The sequence below is a fragment of the Hypanus sabinus genome, chromosome 25 (genome assembly GCF_030144855.1).
Source record: "Hypanus sabinus isolate sHypSab1 chromosome 25, sHypSab1.hap1, whole genome shotgun sequence".
Taxonomy (NCBI): Eukaryota; Metazoa; Chordata; class Chondrichthyes; order Myliobatiformes; family Dasyatidae; genus Hypanus; species Hypanus sabinus.
In genome coordinates, this window is record NC_082730.1 from 42,247,173 (window position 1) to 42,264,273 (window position 17,101).

The 17,101-nt window shown below is 40.8% G+C and overlaps 1 protein-coding gene across 4 annotated transcripts in view; it reads right to left on the bottom strand.

Annotated features, from left to right (window-relative positions):
* Positions 1–17,101, bottom strand: part of LOC132381198 (protein phosphatase 1 regulatory subunit 12B-like) — a 221,291-nt gene that overhangs the window by 122,778 nt on the left and 81,412 nt on the right. For all 4 annotated transcript variants that reach the window (XR_009507977.1, XM_059950490.1, XM_059950489.1 and 1 more), the window contains exon 3: positions 701–819. Coding sequence is in view for 3 of the 4 variants with exons in the window: in XM_059950490.1 (XP_059806473.1) it covers positions 701–819 (119 nt within the window). In the remaining variant the exon portion in view is untranslated. The remainder of the gene's footprint in view (positions 1–700; positions 820–17,101) is intronic.

Here is a 17,101-nt window from a genome sequence, read left to right on the forward strand (position 1 = left end):
CAGCAACTCAAATGCACAAAAACATGCAGACATGGTCAAGAGGTTCAGATGTTATTACACCGAACATCAGAATGGGGAAGCAAGTGACTTTGACCATGGAATGTGTCTTGAGTATCTCAGAAACAGGTGATCTCCTGGAATTTTCACATACAACAATCTCGAGAATGGTGCGAGAAACAAAACCATCCATTAAGCAGCAGTGCTGTGGGCAAAGAACACCTTGTTAATGAGAGAGGTCAGTGGAGAATGGCTGGGAAGGTGACCATGCGTTACAACAGTGGTGTGCAGAGCATCTCTGAACAAATGTCGTAACTTTAAGTGGTTGGGCTAAAGCAGAAAACCATGAAGATAAACTCAGTGCCCACTTTAATTAGGTACAAGAGACATCTAACAAAAGTGGCCTCCGTGTGCAAGGTGTAAAGGCAGTGTGGGAAACTGAGCTTAATGAGGCCAATCTACATGTATTTCTGAAAAATCAGATTGCAAATCATTGGTGTTTTACTGTATGTCACCATTTCACTGTTAATATTTAGGGAACAACATTCAGTTTAAGAATCTAAATCTACAACTTGACCATTGAAGCTGGACAAACAGCATTCACGACAAAGATTCCTTTACCATCACCTAGATATCAGTGAGGAACAGTGTACCAACAGGTTCCAGCATGAAAAGTCCAATGTTCCAGAATTCTATACAGTACCTTGCCTGCTTATTTCGTCTTGCAAAAGATCTTTCATCGCCGATTCTTCTGCGATATCAGATGGGATCTCCCCCTCGCTGTTAACAGCAGCAACATTGGCTCCATTATTTATCAAATACCTGCAAATAAAAACAAAAAGGTAACTGTTTCAATACAATTTTTATATATGTTCTTTTAAAATAAGCTTTCCACATAGGTTACCTGTTACGTTATACCAAATGTAAGTGAATGCAGTTTGTATTTTTAAAATAGTTTCCAGTTATCAACTGCAAATACTATGTTGCAGCTGTTGAATATTGAGGTTTGATTCTTAAAATGTTTTAATTAATTTTTTGTTATTTTCATTTAGGAATACAGCACAGTAACAGGGTCTTCCAGCAAAATAAGCCCAAGCTGCCCAATTACACCCATGTGGGAGGAAGCAGAACCATACTGAGGAATCCCGGACAATCATGAGAATGGTCAAGCGCCTTACTGACAGCATGGAGCTGAACTGACTTTACTAGACTGTTATAGTACTACACGACCATGGAAAGTTACCTTGGAATGAATAGAAGAAAACAGATTTTCTCATCTCAAATTTTCCTCTAATACTAAGAATTGTTTGCAGACTGTTCTCAAGTGAACAGATTAGAAAACCCTCCAACGAGTGCTGTTTTGCATGGTGTAGTGTACCAACACCAGTTGATAATCCGATTTGAATGAAAAGAACACTGAACATTTCATTATGTTCATATATTTCCAAACAAACTGAAAGTCAGCAGACCTACTGAAATAGTTCAACAGCAGTCTGAATCAACCTGGACATTCACTCTTGCCAGATCTATTCAAATTTCAATTAAAGCAAATAATCCCGGAGTATTTCACATATAGAACTACTTTGCCTAGATAATGTGCAGCATAAAATGAAGGAATGCCACAACAAATTAAATCAGGTCATGACATTTAAAATATTAAAACATTTCGACTGAAAGCTTGAACTTGTATTCACCCAAGGGCAAAAGCAGTTTTCAAACAGATGCCTATCAAATTGAGCTGACCCAAAAGAGCATTTCTCTTGGCAGTTTTCGAACTCAGGACTGAATGCACACAAGTCCTTAAGATTCTTTCATTGCAGTGTTATAACGTATAGCACTTTACAATTATTTAAATGTTATACTCCTTGCTGAACTGCATTTTAATTACTAATTGATTGAATAAAAATGTTACCGCCTAGACATTGATCATTTCCATAATAAAATGACAAATATTTACAGCTTTAAGGATTTGTTAAAAAATGCAGCATTTTATTCGCCACATCAGGAAAATCTACTGCCTGGCATTAAAGAAGTTGAGACAAAGAAATCCTATGGATATGACTCAACACTGTAACCCCTGCAATGAAAGTGTCTTTTAACTTTCCTTCCCTGACTCCTAAAATATAAACAGAAATGTATTCCAACAAATTGAAACTAAAAACACACAAAATGACAGAATGGGGATTATTTGGACGTAAAGACTGCATGTTATCAAATTTATACTTTCCCATTTTGTTAGAAAGAACATTCTGTTTGCAGCTTGCACATGCAATGCAAATGAAACTTCTTCACAGAAGAAATGCTGCAGTTGACTGTGCTGTTGATTACAGTAAAGTGCTTGAAATAATGCAGTGTTGGTACAATCAATGTAAAATAGTGAATTTTAATTGGAATTAAGATAAGAGCTATTATGCTAATCTGATAGCAAACATTTATGTCAGTGAAATACTTCCAAAATGGTATACTAGTAAGAGATGGAAATACTTTCTTTTTTGAAAAAAAAGACAAGCTAACTGAAAATGGTTCCAAAAAAATTGTGCAGTATTTTTCCAACTGTTTAAATTGAGCTTTGAAATGCTTTTTAAACATTATAACAGTACAACAATCACGTGTCTATAAGAAAGAAGAGTTCTGTGATTTTAAAATGTCATCATTTAGGATTTTTGTAAAATTTCAGCTTTGGACTAAATCATGCAGCAGCTAAGTGATAACTAAGAAGAGAAGCAAGAAATACTTTGTGCACATTCTTAAAACATTGAATGAGTAGTGGCACCTAGTTTCCTGGCCATAGGTAAACTGTTGTGGAATTTTCTGAATGAGTGGGCCCATTTTCTTACAGCAAAATGGGGGCTGTATCAGAATGTTGGGCTCTATTCAGCATATAGCTATGCTATCTCTGGTCCAGGTATAACTCTAAACTTCAATCCCTACCATCCCAATAGAACCTAATCCCTAAAAAACATTTACAAATCTAACCCATGTAATCCCTACCAACATCCATCTCAAATTCGAAGCCAAATCGCATTACAACACTAAGCACCATAGAATCCCTACTTGCTATTCCCGCCCCACTCCAATATACCCCTGCAACCTCTACAGCCTCTGTATCCCCATAAAGTCCAGTTAAAGAATACACTACATCATCTTAAATCCAAGAACTGAAAATTATACACAAATCCACATGGAACTTTTATGGCAAATGTACCTGAGCTAGAACTCCGTACATACCTTATCCCAGCCTTCCAAACCAGCCTCTTAAGCAAGAAACATGACTGCTCCTTCAACAGCTAATAATCTTTTTAAAAAATGGATACTTCGCCTGAACTCTCCAGTATAAATCTGAGTCTGGCTGGATTAAGGCAAGTGGAATTGCACTAAATAATCTAAGGCAACTAGCAGATCCAAGTGACAGTTACCAATAAATCTAATAACCACAGATGATGATGATAATAATGGAGAGGCAAATGCCCCATTGCTGAAAACTAACAGCTGACCCTGAATTAGTATTAAAAAAAATTAGATTAATCTCTGTAAAATGTCAATCCCTTTGCAAAACCTTAGACATTAGATAGCTTGTAACAATTTCCTTCTTTAACATTCAATTTACTTATTCCCCCCCCCCAAAAAAAATTGCCTATTATGCTATTCTAATTTGCCAGGGAAATGCACTGTTTTTGCAGATAATTTCCCAATTTCAGACTTTAGTTTTTCTGTCATTAAATTTGAATGTTTTTGAAAATGGCTCATGCTTACTGAGATAACCATGCACTGTGTTTTCTTTTGCCAAGCTGTTATTAAAAAAAAATTCCCAAAAGAGCAATTACTTTTTCCAACTAAATTCATTTGCAGCCTAACATCTTTATTGAAGATGAAGTGGTGTGTGAAGTGCACTTACAAACATAAAAACAGAACAATACAGGTCCTTTAGACCAGGATGCTGTGTTGACCTATTATGGACCTACTCCGTGATCAATTTAACCCTCCACTTTAGACCACAAGATATAGGAGCAGAATTGGTCATTCACCCATCAAGTGTGCTCCACCATTCCATTATGACTGATTATTAAACCTCGCAAACCCATCCTCCTGCCTTCTTCCCAGTCCAGTCTTTTATAGGAAGTGGTGCTCATCGTGTTACACAAACGTGACAGTTCTGTCTCAGTCCTGCGCACCCAACCTGGAGCATCTAGCAGTCAAATGTCATCCATTTTATCTGCCCATTTCCACCATACTGCTAGCAGTGTACATTCTACCTCAAGCCAACATCAGGCAGGCACTGGAGGAGCTGAGCAACGTAATCAGCAGACGCGGAACTACACAATTTGATGCTTCTCCAATCACTGTGCGAGATTTCAACCAGGCCAGCTTGAAGTAGACTCTGAACAACTACCACACTTGACTATTATTGTCATCAAGAGCACTTATACCATCAAGTCGGATCACCTAGCTGTACTTCTACTCCCAGCAGAGTCTAAAGAATGCAGTGTCAGTGATAAGGAGCAAGAAGGTATGGTCAAGGGAGGCAGAGGAGCGCTTACAGGACTGCTTTGAGTTGGTGGATCGGACAATATTCAGGGATTCATCGTCAAATCTGAATGAGTATGCCACAGTTACAACCAACTTCCTCAAGGCCTGTGTGGAGTAGTGTGTGTTTTTGAGAACATTGTGAAAATACTCAAACCAAAAGCAGCGAATTCAGCAAGTTTGTAGTCTGCTGAGGGCAGCATCTGTGGCATTCAAGATGTAGAACTATACAAGTCCAGGTATGACTTATGAAAATCTATTTTAAGGGCATAAAAACAATTCCAATTGAGAGTAGAGATGGAATTTGATGCATGTTTGTAGGCCATTACTTCCTACAAAGCAAAACATATCATGAACCGCTGTGATGTTTCACTCCCAAATGAGCTCAATGTCTTTTACGCACTCTTTGAAAAGGAGAATAAAACTACACCTGTGCAAATCCCTGCAGCATTTGGTGATCCTGTGATCTGTCTTAGAAGCCAACATCAGAACATCTTTCAAGAGGGTGAAGCCTCTCAAGGTGACAGGCCCTGATGGTGTAGCTTGTTGGGCTCTGAAAACCTGTGCCAACCAAATGGCAGACGTTTACAAGGACATCATAGCTGCAGTCAGGGGTTCCCATCGGTTTCAAAAGGGCGACAAGGATACAAGTGCCTAAGAGCATGGTGAGCTATCACCCAAAGGCACTCGCATCTACTGACAAAGTCCTTTGAGAAGTAGGTCATGACAAAAATCAACTTAAGGAATGCTAACATTTATGCATTTAGAGTGATGAAGAACCGAATTGAAAATGCTGCACAAACAAGAGGAAGTTAGATAAACCTAGAAAAAGATGAGGGAAGACATTATTAGGATCATTTTCTACAATTATGTTTGAATTTTGGCTTGAAGCTGAAATCGTATTTTGGATGTCAGTTCCTTCCATTTTTGTACTGAAATTTATACTAATAGCCAATGAATTCTCAAATGAAAATTAAAAATAAATAACAAGTACCCTTCTGACACTTTGGACATGAACAGCATTTCATATTTCTGTTCTTTTATAAGGCAAAGTGGAGCCCAAACAACTCCACCAACACATCAATAAACCAATAACCCATTTTTCCATCACAAATTGCAATGTCCTTTCTAATCAACTTTGAAGGTCAGGACATGCTAAAGCACTTCCATGGTTTACAATGTAGAATTTTGGTGAAACACCACTAAATTTATAACTCTGATCACTTGCCTGACTTTGGATAAGATTTACTACAGCAAAAGGAAATGGGTTACATCTGCTGACCAAAAAATAGCGACAAGTTAACTGCAGTATTCTCTAGTATTGTTAAATAGAAAATATAAGCAGTTACTTCTGATGGATTCCATGAGCCATTTTTGCAACATCTCTACCCTAAACTAGATAGTATAGGATTGCAATCAGCATGAAAATTTAAGAGGAGAATAATATAAGTAGGGAAAATTTAAAATTAAACATGCCAAAAATATTCAGGTTGGACAAAAGCAATTAATGTTTCAGGTCAATGAGCATCCACCAGATCCTGAAAATGATGACAGTAAAAAAAAATGCAGAAAAGGAGAAGCATGGGAGGACAATAGAGGGATGAGAAACAATAAGATTCAAAGGCAGAAGGAATTTAAAAAAAAACAGGTGATGCAGTAAGGGGAAAGAGTGGCAACTGCTTCTGTGAATGGTTAAGTCTGGTAAAGTACATATAATAACAGAGAACATAAAATGGCCCAAGAAGCAAGCAGTAACTATCTGTACAATGTGCAGTAATAGTACTGGGTAATGAGTTTTCCCCAGTAGACAAGCTGACAGTGAATAAAGAGGAAATCTTTGTTAATGTGCAGCTGTGTATGATGTAAAGGGAAGGCAGGTTCAGTACCATGGAGGGTTTTACTCTCACTTTGGCCTTCCGACAAACCATTCCCTCACTAGACAACATTCATGTTTTAGTAGGCTCCACGCCAGATGTAGCTGCAAATAGTTTTACAAAATCTCAAAATTCTAAACAACCGAACGTAGGAGACATATTTAGATAATATGACAAGGAGCACCATTATTCCCCATTTCCAAGCAATGTTTTCCTCATTTCCTTTCCATTCTTTTTGGCTACTAGCTCTACACATTAAACAATTTCCCCTTCACAATCTCCAACTAAAGCATTTTAAACTGCCTAATAGTCTTTTCTGTTCCATTAAAGCGACTGCAGAGTCCCCCCTTCTGTTAGTTAAAAGCCTTCATCCCCTTCATTCAGTGGTGTCTGGAATTAGTTACATGGCAAATTCATGCTACAGCACATTAAACATGTAATGCTTTGCATATATCTCAAAAAATTCAAAAATTCATGTAAGGGAAAAACACTATTTTTGCACCCATTTAAACAGTACATAGCTTAGCAAATATTAGTTGTAGTCGTAGACAGCTACCACACAGAAACAAGCCCCGACTCAGCTAGCCCACGCCGAGCCATTCAAACTGCCTAGTCCCAGTGACTTTCCCAGATCTATAACCCTCCCATCCACGTACCTATCAATGCTTCTCTTAGAATGGTGAAATCGAAAGCACATCCACCATATGCACTGGCAGCCTGTTGCATACTCTGAACACACTCTAAGTTTCCCCTCAAACTCCCCTTAAATATTTCACCTTTCACCCTTACCACATGACCTCTAGCTCTAGTCTCGCCTAACTTCAGTGGGAAAAGCTTGCTGCATTTATACTATTTATATTCATAATTTTGTATACTTCTATTAAATCCCCCTTCAATCCTCTATGTTCTGGGGAATAACCTATTCCTCATTTGCTTATTACTCAAGTCCTATAGTCCCAGCAACATCCTTGTAAACTTCTCTGCACTCTTTCAACCTTATTTAAATCTTTCCTGTAGGTAGGTGAAACCCAATTAGGCCTCACCAATGTCTGAGACAACTTCAATAATAATATCCCAACTTTTGTACTCAATACTTTGATTTATGAAAGCCAATGCGTCAAAAGCTTTCTTCAGGACCCTCTCTACCTGTAACGCCACTTTCAAACAATTATGGACTTGTGTTCCTATATCCCTTTGTTTTACCACACTTGTCAGTGCACTACCATTCACTGTGCAAATCCTACCCTGGCTGGTCCTTCCAAAGTGCAACACCTCATATGTGTCTGCATTAATTCCATCTGCCATTTTCAGCCCATTTTTCCAGCTGGTTCAGATTCCACTGCAAGCTTGGATCGTCTTCCTTGCCATCCACTACACCCCCAAGCTTGGTGTCATCTGCAAATTTGCTGATCTACTTAACCACATTATCATCCAAATTGTTAACATGGATGACAAACAGCAACAGACCCAGCGCAAATGGCATGCAACACTCCATTGGTCACAGGCCTCCAGGTAGAGAGATAATCATCCACTACCACTCACTGGCTTTTCCCGCAAAGCCAATGTCTAATCCAATTTACTACCTCATCTTGAATTGCAAGCAGAACCTCCTATGCAGGACCCTAGCTAAGGTCTACGTAGACAACATCCATTGCCTCACCTTCATCAACCTTCCTAGTAACCTCCTCAAAAAACTAAGATTGATTAGACACAACCTAGCACACACAAAGCCATGCTGACCTTCCCTAATCAATCACTGAGTCAAAATACTCAATATCCGGTTTCTTAGAATACATTCCAATAACTTTCCCACTACTGATGTCAGGCTCACCAGCCTATAATTTCCTGGTTTATTTTTAGAGCTTTTCTTAAATAGTGGAGCAACTTTAACTATCCTCCAATCCTCCACTACCTCACCTGGTACTAAGGATGATTTAAGTATCTCTGCTAGGACCCCTGCAATTTCTATACTTGCCTCCCTCAGGGTCCAAGGGAACACCTTGTCAGACTGTGGGGATTTGTCCACCCTAATTTGCCTCAACACAGCAAACAGCATCCTCTTCTGTAATTGATGAGTCCATGACCTCACTGCTGCTTTGCCTCATTTCTAGACTGCATCATTTCCTGAGCAAATACGGATGCAAATATCCATTTAAGATGTTCCCCATCCCTTTTGGCTCCACACATAGATCACCATTCTAATCTTCCAGAGGATCAGTTCCAGCCCTTACTCTGTAGAATTCCTTTGGATTCTACTTCACCTTGTCTGCCAGGGCACCCTCGTGCCTTCTTTTAGCCCTCCTGATTTCTTTCTGAAGTGTTCCCTTGCATTTCTTATTCTCAAGTTCCTCATTTGTTTCTGCCTGCACCTGCTCTTAACCAGGGACTCAGTATCTCCCAAAAACCGTGGTTCCCTAAATCTGTTAGCTTTGCCTTTTATTTTAACAGATACATACAAGCTTTGTACTCTCAGAATTTCACTTTCAAAGGCCTTCCACTTACCAGTACATCCTTGCCAGAAAACAGCTTGTCCCAATTCATACTTGCCAGAACCTCTCTGATACAATCAAAACTGGCCTTTCTCCAATTTAGAATCTATTCTGCTCATACTTATCAAAATGCATCACTGCAGACCTTCCTCCTTTTACTTTCAAATGTCACATGGTTTCCCATCACCTACCAGTCTTGTTATATGCCTTCATGATATCAGTTAATGCCTTCTTTGGCATTTACTCCACTCTTTTGTACTTAAAACTCTGAAATTTAGTCTTTTACTACCAATGTCATTAAGGTCAAAATGATAAATGCCCCAGTTTGGAAACATCACACCCATCAGTCTGAAAATCCGTCATTTATCACAACTGTTAGTCCGCCTTTAGTTAGTATTGTTACTGCTATTTTGAAACCTTGACGTTCAGCTTTACTGAGACACCTACTATGTGCTATTTATGAACTACTGCGCATAACATCAGAGCCGTCTGCACACGCTTATCTCAACCCAAAAAAGGATGTGCAAGTGACTGAAATTTTCTTCCACAGTATTTCTTCCAGTTTTGTCAAATAATTATCATCAGAAACAAAAGTGAATGTTTTTAAAACTTATTCTCATTAGAAGAAATAAAGCAAAGTAAAACAAAAATTCAATCAGATATAGTCATCTATTTGACATCAACTCAGTGGCAATGTGCTGTGGGAATGAAGGCTGCAACAATGCAGAAATAACCTGCTAACAACTGGCAGCAAAAGGCTGCAGGAAGGTGCTGTTGGGCTGCCAATCTGCTCAAACTCATTGGCTCTGATTTCTACTGCAAAAATGGTTGGGGGAAGAGAAGGGGTGCCATTGAGCAGAGCCAAAGGGGGGTAGATAGGAAGCTACTGAGCACAATTTCAGTATCATTTTCAGGAGTTGTTGAGTTACGTTACATTTTGTATTTACAATGCAAATTATAAAGGAAAGCATTTTCTTTTGAATAATTTGAATTTAAAGTCATACAGAATCATTCAAAAGCTATCTGTATTTGGTAATGGAATAGCACAGTTAAACAATTTTAAAGACAGCTAATATCATTGTTTTGGTTTGCATTTTTCAAAATAGTCTTTAATATTTGTAATTCCAAAATGAAATTATAAATTGCAAATGAATGATTTGACTGTCACTGCCAGACTTATGTTTTTTTAAATCCAGTCCACTGATATTTTGCCATCTATTGCAACCAAGCAAAGTGTAGCTCTGCAACTTGGGGGTGAATGTCATCTGAACACTTACTCATTTTTATTATCAGCCCTCATTGCAACTCCTAATCCACTTCTATCTCACTACCTCAGTAGCATTCATTTATCACAACTGTGGCAAAGACAGAAGATATTTTCTTAAATAAACAATGATGTAAAACCAAACCCATGCTTTCTGCCTCCACTTTGGTCACTAATTAGTCCCACTCTTGCAGTAACCCTTTCTTGCCACTATCAATGCACATATTGAAGATCTTTTGGCTCCATTTTGTGTATGACGCAGGAGATACAGGATCATAAATAGCTTGTTTGCAAGGCCAGACATCTAACTTATCTCTTGGAAGTGCGATATGATTTTTGGCATTCCACAGATATAGCAATAATACAATGGTACCCATCATTCTACAAAATAATATGCAGGTTGAAAACTTCCAGGCCAAGTTACTATTAAAAAGTGGCAAATGCAACAAGAATTAAAGACTCAAGACGCCAATTAACAGAGAAACTCCTAAGACCAAATCTGCAGTCTTCATTATGATATTCAGGCTTCTACATATTAACAGGTACACAAGTTAAGTGAACTTCATTTAAAACTCTCAAAGAATGCATGGAACATCTTCCTTCAATTTTCCCTAATGATCAGCCTTTCAAATGAAAGAATTCTCAGTTATTGTTAACAAGAATAAAGTATGAACAAAAGTATGTTCTGTAATTTTGGAGTCGAGTGTTATAAGTCATCTATGAACATCAACAATTTGCACTTGCTAGTCCTCAAAGGATTCAATTCAAAGTACATTTATTACTAATGTATAGATTATACAGTCTTGAGATTTGTCTGCTTACTGGCAGCCACAAAGCAAGAAACCAATTAAAAGTCCAGCACAGAGAAAGAGGGAAAAAACACAAATCATGCAAACAATAAAAGCAAGCAACAGCATTCTGAACCAAACTAAGTTAACAGACCTGAACCCTAGAACAGCCAGAGGTGGCCCATGGCATTGGTCTCAGTTCATCATATAGTGGGGTGAATCGCTGCGAAGCTCATGACATGAAGTGCATAGCAACCAGAAAGGCTCAAAGACGCAGTGCACCATGGAGAACAGAGTGAACATCGCAGAAGGGCAAGCAGAATCCACTTGACCTTTGCCTCTGGTCTTGACCCCGTGTTTCAGTTTAACTGGGCCGTCCAAAAACTGGATCATGCTACAGGCCCTGCCACAACAATATGTTCTGGGCCTGGATGCTGCCGCCCAGCCCAAAGCTGTTCTCAGCCTTTCCAAATCAGCTCAGTGCTTAGATTGATCAAGCCTCACTCCCATTTTAGGTGGACGGGCACCAAAGCTCTTCCAAATCGCTCCCTCCAATTCCATCTCCAACTCTGACATCACCTCAAGCACATTATGCTCTGACTTTGCAACACACCAGCACTGTTCAACCCCCGAGTCAGCTTCACTTGCCTCTTCATTGTTTACAGTGATAGTTTACCACAATTTATGTCAGAAGAAAATCTAATTAATAATGCATTTTGTCAGATTTCTTGCCTTTTGAACTACCAGTAAGCTGTTGCCTGACTTTAGTAGTACCATCTTAAACTGGAACAAGGGCATCTTAAACCAGATAAGTGAGATTGAGGGGAAGGAAAAAATGACCACAATATATAGACAGACAAATTAGTTGTAAGTCAGAATTGAATAATCTATCCTCACCTAGATAAAGTGTTTATTTTAAATTTTGGAACATGGCCATTTGGAAACAGAAAAATTTTTGGTACATGAAGGCTTTGGTACAATTTAGGCCAAGTTGCAAAATACAAAGCTGAGGTACTACAACACAATTACTGCCAGGAGGGTGAAATTATAGTGTAGTAAGTTTACTTTGATACTTTCCAATACAACCCCGAGGTAGGTGGAGTTAAGGCGCCAATTGATTGCCTCTTCAAACTTATCTGCGGAAACAGCTTAAATTCCTGTCTTTAATGTTTTTTTTTCCCCCTTTTCAAAATGGTTGGGGTTCTGTTGAGGTCCTGACCTGCAAGTGGAACTCAAACTGAGTTTTAGAAGATGGTGCCTCCGGGGTGCAGCCCTGTGGACGGCCAGTGTTGCTAACTGAAGCATCATCAGAGAGGGCACATCAGGATTTCACTGCAGTGGATGTATGAATGGAGGTCGCTATGATCAAGCTGTTGCACTCTCTCTCCCTCTCTCAACGGTGGCAAGCATTTGCTGATTTTCAAGTCAGAGAATCTTGGAATAAAAAGTGACATGGCAAACTGGAATATCATAAAAGTGACTGTCAGTCTCCCTGTTCGCTGTGGAAATGGGCAAGATCTCTGTATATTGTTACTGAGAGACAGCCTGTGGCATATTGAAGGATTGTGTAAACAATAGCTTTTGTTGACTGCAGCTCATGGTCTCTCTTTGGGATGCTCTGCTATTGTTTGGTGAGTGATGGGTGCTGACGCCATCCTGAAATGGGCAGGAGTAGGGGGGAGTTTGATGTGTTGATGCTTTGCTGCTGCTTGCAGGGGGGGGGGGGCAGTGAAGAGAGGGGCTTTGGGGTTCTAATATTTTTGTATTGTTCATTCTTTTGGGGTTCTTCTGTTTTTCCATGGGTGTCTGCGAAGACAAAGATTTCAGGTTGTATACATGTGTAAAGGGGGTTTCTTCTTTTTTCTTTGTTACTGTGTATGTAATCAAAATGGCTTCTTTGTTTTGTTAAAAGTAGGAATGCTTCTTTGTTGTGAGAGTGCTGAAGCTTGTTTGGGTTAAAATTTACTGATAACGAGAATTGTATTCCTTTGTAAACCAATTGGGATTAATGTTGTTCTTTCTTCTGAGTCTATAAGCTATTGTTGGCGGGCTTTTGGGCAGATCGGCGCAAGGGGGTGAGAAAGAGAGGACACGATGCTGTAAACTGGGCGAGGAACAGACCCCAAGCGGGGGTCCGAGGCCAGGAGGTACTCGGAGTAGAGGAGAGGAGATGAAGCTAGATGTGCTTGGTTGACCACTTCGGATGGTCCTAAGCTGCGAGTCGAGGAGTTCGGAGGGGATCAAATGGTGGCCAGAAGACTTCAGTAATTGAGCTCCAACGGTTGTGCACGAAGTGGTTTGGACCTTGATAAGTTTGGCGCCTTTTCTTTATTTTTTTTTCTTCATATATACTGTATTGTTATTAATCACTTAGTTATAGTAACCTTTATAAATTGTACTCATTTAATCGCATATTGTGTACTGTCTGTTTTTGGGCGAGGCGGGGACATCACACAGCTTCCACACCAACTGATTACCCAGTTTGGCGGGGCCGAAGGCTGTTCCCCCTAGACGGGAATGAGCTGAGCGAGCCTGAGGCGACCCAGGGGGTTACATTGTGGGGGCTCGTCCGGGATTGATTTCTGTGGAAGCTGTGTGATCACCCTCTTTAAATTATGTCTGCGGCAAAGAGCTGGTGTGCCTTTGCGGGTGTGCGATTGCTGGTTATCTCTGCATATGAGTTGGGTGGGGTGGCTGTTGGTGCCCCAGAGGGCATTGTTCGAGTTCCGACTAGCGTTGACGAAATGGTGGTGGGACCATGTGTTGTCTGTACTGTTTGGAGAGCGAGGCGTGACAGGTTGGGATGTTTCAGCAGTGGTAGGCTCCGCCTGGTTGTTGGAATAATGTCCAGCCCTAAAGGGGCGGAGGCGTGGGAGGAGCAGGCCTCTCAGTTGTTGGGTGAGTGGCAGTGCTTGGCTGAGGGAAAGCGACAGGGACTGGTTGAAAGTTTGAGTAGGCTGGCTGGTGAAGTTGTTAGAACTGTCAGGCGCAATTACCTCGAAGTGACAGCTTCTGGGGAAGTGTAGGAAAATGCGTTTGGTTCGACTGGAAGTCAAATGCCGCAGCTGGGGGGCTTATCATATCCGTGGCAGGAGATTGGTGGAAAGTTTTTAGGGTATCCCTTTTGGCTAGGGGGGCAGATAAATTACTTGCGTTGCCAAGGGGATCTGTCAAGGGGATCAGTTGTTCCGTTGATCCGAGAGGTGTCGGGAAACTTAGAGGAGGCCCATTGGGGGAATGGCTTGGGGTCTCTGGGGGAGCACGTTCCCAGCAATGTACCAAGGAACTCCCGAAAGGAACAGACCCTATTCCTGAAGGCTTAGAGGGACCAAGCGCACAGGTGTTGTTATGGATGGATGGAAGTCAAGTTAAAGCCATCCTTGGCACCGGGGCGCCGGTTAAGTTGCTGTACAGTTTGTTTTATAACCGTTATTGGAAGCATTTACCTCTGACGACATTGAGGGCACTGGAGATTTGGGGTACCAGTGCCGGTGATAATCCAGACGACGGTTGTTGGTCAGTGAAAATGGAGTTCTTGGAGGCAAAAGTGGAGGTGACCGAGGTTCATGAATCGTTAATGCTGATGTGTCTGGACAGCATACCCAAAAAGGCCACTGCTTTCTCTCCCACACCGTCTTGGAATCTCCTCACCTGGTGACTGCAATGGGCAACCCTGGAGCCCAAGCCTAGTCCTCACCAGAACTGAGGCAATGCAGTTCAATCACCCAGTTCTGTCAATCACCCAGTGAACTAGACTTTGAGTGTTCTAATTTACCAATATCCAACAGGGTCCTGCAATCACAATTAAAAAGTCCAAGACAATCACTCACACCATGCACCATCCAACAGTACACTTCCAGGTGACACCACAGCAGCAGGCAGTATGTCCATCTCCATCACTATTGTGCAACTCGCTGATGGGACAATTCTGCAGTACTTGATTGTCTTAATATCCAGCATTGACTTGTAATCATAAAAGTGATGTACACGACAAATAAAAGTACTTGCGGTTGGGCCCAGAGTGCTTGCTGTGTCTGAGTGCACCATCACCTTATTAGAAGCCCGTATATACTTATGTGAGGGCACAAGTCAACTTCCATAAAAGCTGCAGAGGCAAAAAGCAGTTGAAAGCAATAAACTATTTTATAAGGCAGGCAGATTCTAAAGTAGAGATCAACCCTAACTTAACTAAAAAGAGGAAACATGTGTAACCTTCAGGCTTGGCCAGCACGTGTTGGTCTAGGTCGGGGGTTGGCAACCCGCGGCTCCGGAGCCACATGTGGCTCTTTTACGTCTGTGCTGCGGCTCCCTGTTGCTTTGGGAAATAATTGGTTGTGGCGACCCTTTTCCTGGCACATCCGAACCGACTCACAATTAGATAGCCTACGGGGGTTTGCGAGCACAGAGCTTTGGAGCCTCTGCGCCATGGGGGGCAGGTTGAGGGAGGCTTAAAAGTGAGGCTGAAGATTTCGAAAAAAGTTTTTTCCTTCGACTGCAGTTACCGACTCCGTGTCGTAATTTTAGCGCTGCGTGTAGCACACCGCTACAACGTGTTTTTATCGCTGGCTGTCCAGAGGGGAGGTGCTGAAACGCTTTGTCGCGTGTCTGGAAGAAGTGAAAACTTTCCTGGGCAGCAAAGGGCTCAACTTTCCTGAGCTGGAACAGCCAGAGTGGCTAGAAAAGCTACACTTCATGGTAGACATGACAGCGCACCTGAACACGCTGAACACAGCTCTTCAACGGGGTAAGGACGTACAGCCCTGCACATGTTGGAGGATGTTTTGGCATTCGAGCGCAAGTTGACGTTGCTTGCCAGAGATTTACAGAAAGGCACATTGTCTCACTTCCCCAATTTGAGAGAGTTCAAACAAGGTCACGACATGATAAATTCGGAGTATTTACATTCTGCAATCATCGCAATGCAAACATCGTTTGGGAAACGCTTCTGTGAGTTCAGAGAGGAAAAAAAACACATTATCCTTCCCGGTCACTCCCCTAAGCATCGATCCATCCCTACTGAATACGACTGCATTGTCAGGTGTGAGTCAACCTGAACAAGTATGATAAATATTTTAATTGCCTATTATTTTACGTATATTCATATGTTTTCATTGTTCAGTGAAATAGTCCTTTTATTTTTCAGGTTGACAGCTGGCTGACGTTATTTTTGGTTTGTTGCTGGCGGCAAATTTAAGTTTGGCGTTTTTCATAAATACAAGAAGGACTCAAATAGACGTTGAGTATTTTACTTAAAAGTAACCTTCAACCCAACGTCTTTTTTTCGGAGTTCAAAATGTTTTTGTTGCATGCAGAAATGTAATTTCGTTTTCTCTGCAGGAGTTCATCAATTTCATAAATGCAACACATTACAGTTTGTTTATACATAGCATAAAGGCAAAACAAAACGTTGTATGCAGTGTTATTTCATTTTAAATGTCAAACGGGTTTTGCGGCTCCCAGTGTTTTCTTTTCTGTGGGAAACGGGTCCAAGTGGCTCTTTCAGTGGTAAAGGTTGCTGACCCCTGGTCTAGGTTGAAAACAACTTCTGGCCCCACCAAACTAAGAAATCTCGTTTGAGTGGATGCTGCGTGATGTGTTGCCTGGCTACAAATCTACACAGCAAAATATCCAACAATACACCATATGCAATTAAATGACTGAGCTTCATAAATCTTAATCTGGATATAGGGCTAGTAAAAAAAAAGTAAAAAGCAAAAGGACCCATTTTAAGCAAAAAGTCAAAAGTACATGTTGGAGCTCACTGCTGTGGCAATACATCAACCACTGATGACCTCCGAGTGTTGCCGAACTTCAGACCCTCACTCCCAGTCCACTCCGTCCAGTGGTCTACCAGCTCTCTCCACGCGTATCTTCCCTCTCCTTTTCTCACCAACAAAAGACCACGAAAATCTCTTTCAGACTCATGAGAAAGAACATTTCTCTCATTGGATAGCCCCTGCATTCCAAACCCCATTATCTCTAGCTATAACCCAAACATTGCTGCTACAGAGAAACCATTAGCAGTGAAATCTTACAGCATGTTACACAGGTTCAAGAACCTCTAAATGTGCTATTCTTGTTCTCAGGTCAAGTTTAGTAGAGGTAATGGAAAGAAAACAAAAATACTTTTTAATTTCTAATTCACATGTTTGGATCACAAAGCTG